Genomic DNA, 4,832 nt, shown 5'->3' with positions numbered 1-4,832 from the left:
CACACACACACACACACACACACACACACACACACACACACACACACACACACACACACTTACCAGTCAGCTATAACAGGCCTGTCCCCAAGGTTGGTTTGGGTGTGGAGATGAGTTACTGCGTTGTAACAGAACAATGATCACCTGTTTTCCAGATAGTATATAAATAAATCTGCACACACACACACACTTCCAAGCCATATCTGCACTGCTGAGGTCAACATGAGCTATATTCTTGAGTATACAACTCAAGGGGGATTGTGTTTCTGTCTGCAATCTGCTGTTTTGCCAAGAATGCTGTGATCCCAAATTATTTGAGCGTTTCTTGTGGCGCTGAAGGAGAAGTGTAGTCAACCAACTAGTATAACTGTAGTCAAAACAACAAGTATTCTCAAGACACTTACACGAACGAAGCATTTCTCATTGTCAGGTCAAAACACGTGACCGCATCCAGTTTTAGCGTTTAAATGAAGTCGTGTCATGACCTTCGTACCCTCGACAAAGCCCATTGCGGCCAATCTGGTCTGCCTAAACCCAATCATGCGCCCCTCAGACAGCTGGAAATCCCCTGCAGCTGTTCGAAGCACCATCTTCCACCACCAACGAGACGAGGGCATCAATTCATTACCGTGGTAATCTTGCGGGGGTCGGTGCCCAGCCTAATCACATGACCTGTCAAATCTTAGGCATCGACACTTCCTCACAAGTACCCAGAATCCACTGCGGGACAAGGGACGGATGTGACCGTCTGACCCGTGGGCCCCTCCGGTCCTAAGATAGTGACGGACCAACAGCACCCTGCGTGTGTCAATTACAAAGGCTTAACAATGGGTGTTCTGGGGGCGGGAGGGAGGTGATGGTCCTTTATATGGCTGGCATGCCTGGGTGATGCCCCCCCCCCCCCCTTGTCTAAACATAGCGCAGGTGGGCCCACAAAGCCAACTGTGTCGCTATATAACTGCGAAGGGTCATTCTTATGTGTCCCCGACTACACAGAGACGTGTTAAGAAGCTCCTCACAATGGTAAGGCTCTTTGTCACCTCTTCTTGGCTTCTTGATTGTGTGAGTGAGTGGGTGGGTGTGTGGCTTTATAATTGCTGTTCTAAGGCTGGTCAAAGAGCTGTGTGCAGAGACTGTGAAAGAAATGGGACAGCTTCCTGCTGTGGTTAACAAGTTAATGGAGAATATTTCCTGACATTTTCATCTAGATAGTGAATCCTCACTAATTGATGGTATCTCTCTCTCTCTCTCTCTCTCTCTCTCTCTCTCTGTGATGCTTGATAGCAACGTGAAAAAAACATTTTTTAAATCTTTGCATGTTTAATTGGACAAACACATTTAGTAAAATATATATATATATATTGTAAACGTATATAGTGTTTCTTCTGTCTTAGTTAAAACTTTTTTTGTCTTTGATATTTGTCTAATCCACTCACTCACACACATCACTATGTGAAAATTACCAGCAATTCAACAATTATTTTGGTCACTGTACCGCGAGTCAAATTTTCCCGTATACAAATCGAAAACTTTAGAAATAACTTTTAACTTTTGAATTATAGAACAGGCCTTGTTACCACTGCACCATGATGTACAGTAGCATGGAAGTTAGGTATGGAAAATGATCTTCCAGGTGCTCTTCCGATAACAGGTTTAAAAGATTGAAATATAACAATCATTTCACCTGTGACTCAGGCACCCAAGAAGGCAAAGAAGAAGACGGCTGAGGCCAGCTCCAATGTGTTCAGCATGTTTGAGCAGGCACAGATCCAGGAGTTCAAGGAGGTGGGTTAGGATTTGGCCACTTTATTGTATTTGTCAGTGCGTGTGTCTGTCTGTGTGAGTGTGTGTGTGTGTCTGTGTGAGTGTGTAATGTTCATATGAGTGGACATCAACAGTATCCAACGGTGAACACGGACAGTAACAGGCAGTGCAGGATGTGAAACTAACACACACGTCAGGAATGGTCTGGAATAAAAACTTTACATTTCCTGACATTCTCCAACAACCAGGGTTGAGGAGAATGGCAGCCTGCTATGTGTGAAGCTTCACTTCCCCTTGGGTTTCCCTTCCAGGCTTTCACCATCATGGACCAGAACAGAGACGGCTTCATCGACAAGAGTGACTTGAGGGACACATTCTGTGCTCTAGGTGAGACGCTAGCCCTTTCGCTAAGTCCATGTGCCAGTTGTACTTTGTGACAGCTCCGTGTAACAAGTATGTCTTCCTTCAGGTCGTCTCAACGTAGGCAACGATGAGCTGGACGAGATGGTAAAGGAGGCCTCTGGCCCCATCAACTTCACCATCTTCCTCTCCATGTTTGGCGAGAAGCTTAAAGGTCAGACCGAAACTCTTTGAGGCTAATGCTAGTGCTAAATGCCAGAGCTGTTGTTATGCCTGTTGTTCCTTGCTTGGCAGCCATCTTTTACTTACCATAGCCAAACCATTTCAAGGTTTGATAAGCCATACTTAACTACCAAACTCGAGCATGAAAGTAAGGTACTTACTTAATAGAACTACTTTCCAATGAATGAGGGGATTGAATAAAATACATTAGTTTGTGGTGCTGATTTGAAGCCCCTATATCTGTTAGCACAGTTGTTGCTCTAATTGTAACAACATTTGCCTTTTTGCATTGTAGGTACGGACCCAGAGGAGACCATTCTTAACGCCTTCAAGATCTTTGACCCTGAGGGAAAGGGTGTGCTCAGAGGAGAAGAGTAAGGCATATTCAACGATTTATTTTCAAAAGATAACCACGATCTTAATGGAGCTGTTCAAAACGACAGTCACTCTAGCGAATAAACAATTCCAGTATTCCTGCACAACCGGTGAAAGTCATTCATGTCCTGGTGGACGTTTCTAACAAGACATCGTTTTCCCCTTCCAGGATCAAATATCATCTCATGTCTCAGGCAGACAAGTTCACAGAGGCTGAGGTAATGCACTTCTCCCTGGTTCACTGAGGCTCGGTGGAATTCAGTTTGGAATCAGGCCCGCTTTGTGTCGGGTCAAGCCATCCTTCATCCACTGTCTTAGACCCATCCATCACAGATGGGTATTTCATAGGCTATACCTCAAACACACTTATCCCTGAACCCAACCTCCAAAGCCCCATCATGGTCTAGTGAAGTTATGGATGAATAAGATCACCCGGACCATCTGTAGCTCACAAAACCAGATAAGAGTCTTACTGTACGTCAGACTGACAGCACATCAGACCACAGCCTCCATCCTTCATACAGATCAGATGTCTGGAAGATAAATCGTCCTCCATGGGGGTTAGCTGCTACAGTAAAATCGTTTTAAAACAGGAAAGAAAATGCCCCTCGCCGGAATAGAAAAACTCAAGAGTGAGAAATGATTAATGGATGCATTGGTCTCACTGTCTCTGAATGTTGGCAAAACCTTTTTGTATTTACTGTTGTACGGACTCTCACCCTGCCAGGTCAATGACATGTTCACCAACTTCCCCCTGGACGTCGCTGGCAACTTGGACTACAAGAACCTGTGTTACGTCATCACCCACGGAGAGGACAAGGAGCAGGAGTAAAGGAGCCAATCGCACGCCCACAATTACCTGTCAATCATCTTGGTCTGCCCTCCCCGTCTTCAGTGCCTTGTACGTGTCATCATATCCCCTCCCACAACACACCATCCCGACCACAATAAAAGTTTCATAAAACGTCATTGTGTGGTTATTTGTATGGCGTCAGCAGGTGAATTATGATTGGGTCATTGCTACGTCGGACGGTATCTTAAACAAAAAATTGAAAAGGGACTCGTTAATCCATTAGATTATGATTGGGTCATTGCTACGTCGGACGGTATCTTAAACAAAAAATTGAAAAGGGACTCGTTAATCCATTAGATAACCTTATCAGGTTTGAACTAAAAGACACAACATAACAGATCAATGTTGCAATAATGCACAATTCCTTATGACACACTTGTGCGCCACATGAAATGTACATGTATAGCACTATTAATACTATAACAAAGTGTTTTCTAAAATTCAATTTGAAGCACACTTTTTCTTTATCATTCCAAGAGTTTCTTGTTGCGTGTTGTTCAACACAGATAACTCTTTTCAGATCTTATCTTTACAGAAGATAAGATTTAAAAGGCCCTCTTTTGGACATAGATTAAGCCTCGTTCTAGACAAAATGATACATCAATTGAAAGTCTTTAATTGTAAGTTGTCTTGTTTTAGTCTGTGTCTGGAGAACTGTGCCTATGAATGCAAGATTCCATATATAGCATTTACACATCATGAAAACAAACTACTTTAATATGAATACAGTGTGTAATTCATTGTTGATAAGATTCCTTTTCAAAAATTAAGTCTTCATGGCTTCCGAGGGTGCAGTTTCGACAAGTCTTTCGCAGACCTCAAAACACTGATACATTGTAAGACCCACAATCAGTCAAGATTAGGATCCATCAGCTTTGCATAACAGCATACCTCACAGTTGTGTTTAATGTCAAACAAATCTGCAATGAAATGTCATGTAAAAGTAACAAAGGTAACCTTTTTGGACCGTCTCACGCTTGGATGCGTTCCATTACAAATATTGAAAGGAGGTTTGCAAAAAGGAAATCTGAAGTAATGATTCAGGATATTGCCAAAAAGACATGACAGTTAAGCTGCAATAATAAGCTGGCTGCACAGTGTGCAAATGAGTTGGCCAGACTCCACACTGAACGGCATAAGCAAGGCCAACCAAAATTCCTGCTCCATTCTCAACCCAGTCCACTTTATTCAAGCTATACATAGCACTAATGTATCAGATCTGGTTTTCAACAGGTGCATCCAAATTATTATGTAAGAA

At 43.0% G+C, this 4,832-nt stretch overlaps 1 protein-coding gene across 1 annotated transcript; it reads left to right on the top strand.

Moving 5' to 3' along the window:
* The first annotated feature begins 898 nt into the window (after window positions 1-898).
* On the top strand, window positions 899-3,690 carry myl10 (myosin, light chain 10, regulatory). The gene is made up of 7 exons (XM_062485756.1): window positions 899-1,023; window positions 1,696-1,785; window positions 2,076-2,151; window positions 2,234-2,338; window positions 2,642-2,720; window positions 2,891-2,939; window positions 3,449-3,690. Exons 1-7 carry the CDS (start codon window positions 1,021-1,023, stop codon window positions 3,551-3,553), a joined length of 507 nt encoding a protein of 168 aa, XP_062341740.1. The 5' UTR covers window positions 899-1,020; the 3' UTR covers window positions 3,554-3,690.
* The last annotated feature ends 1,142 nt before the right edge of the window (window positions 3,691-4,832 follow it).

This window comes from Osmerus eperlanus, chromosome 19, assembly GCF_963692335.1.
Source record: "Osmerus eperlanus chromosome 19, fOsmEpe2.1, whole genome shotgun sequence".
In the NCBI taxonomy this organism is placed as follows: Eukaryota; Metazoa; Chordata; class Actinopteri; order Osmeriformes; family Osmeridae; genus Osmerus; species Osmerus eperlanus.
Note: the sequence above shows the minus strand (reverse complement) of the source record. Positions and strands in the feature narration are given on the sequence as shown.

Excerpts from the sequence above, each read along its gene's own strand:
- myl10 (XM_062485756.1), top strand. Across the intron at positions 2,152-2,233 it reads GGACACATTCTGTGCTCTAG|GTCGTCTCAACGTAGGCAAC; the intron begins GTGAGACGCTAG and ends GTCTTCCTTCAG. Across the intron at positions 2,721-2,890 it reads GGTGTGCTCAGAGGAGAAGA|GATCAAATATCATCTCATGT; the intron begins GTAAGGCATATT and ends TTCCCCTTCCAG.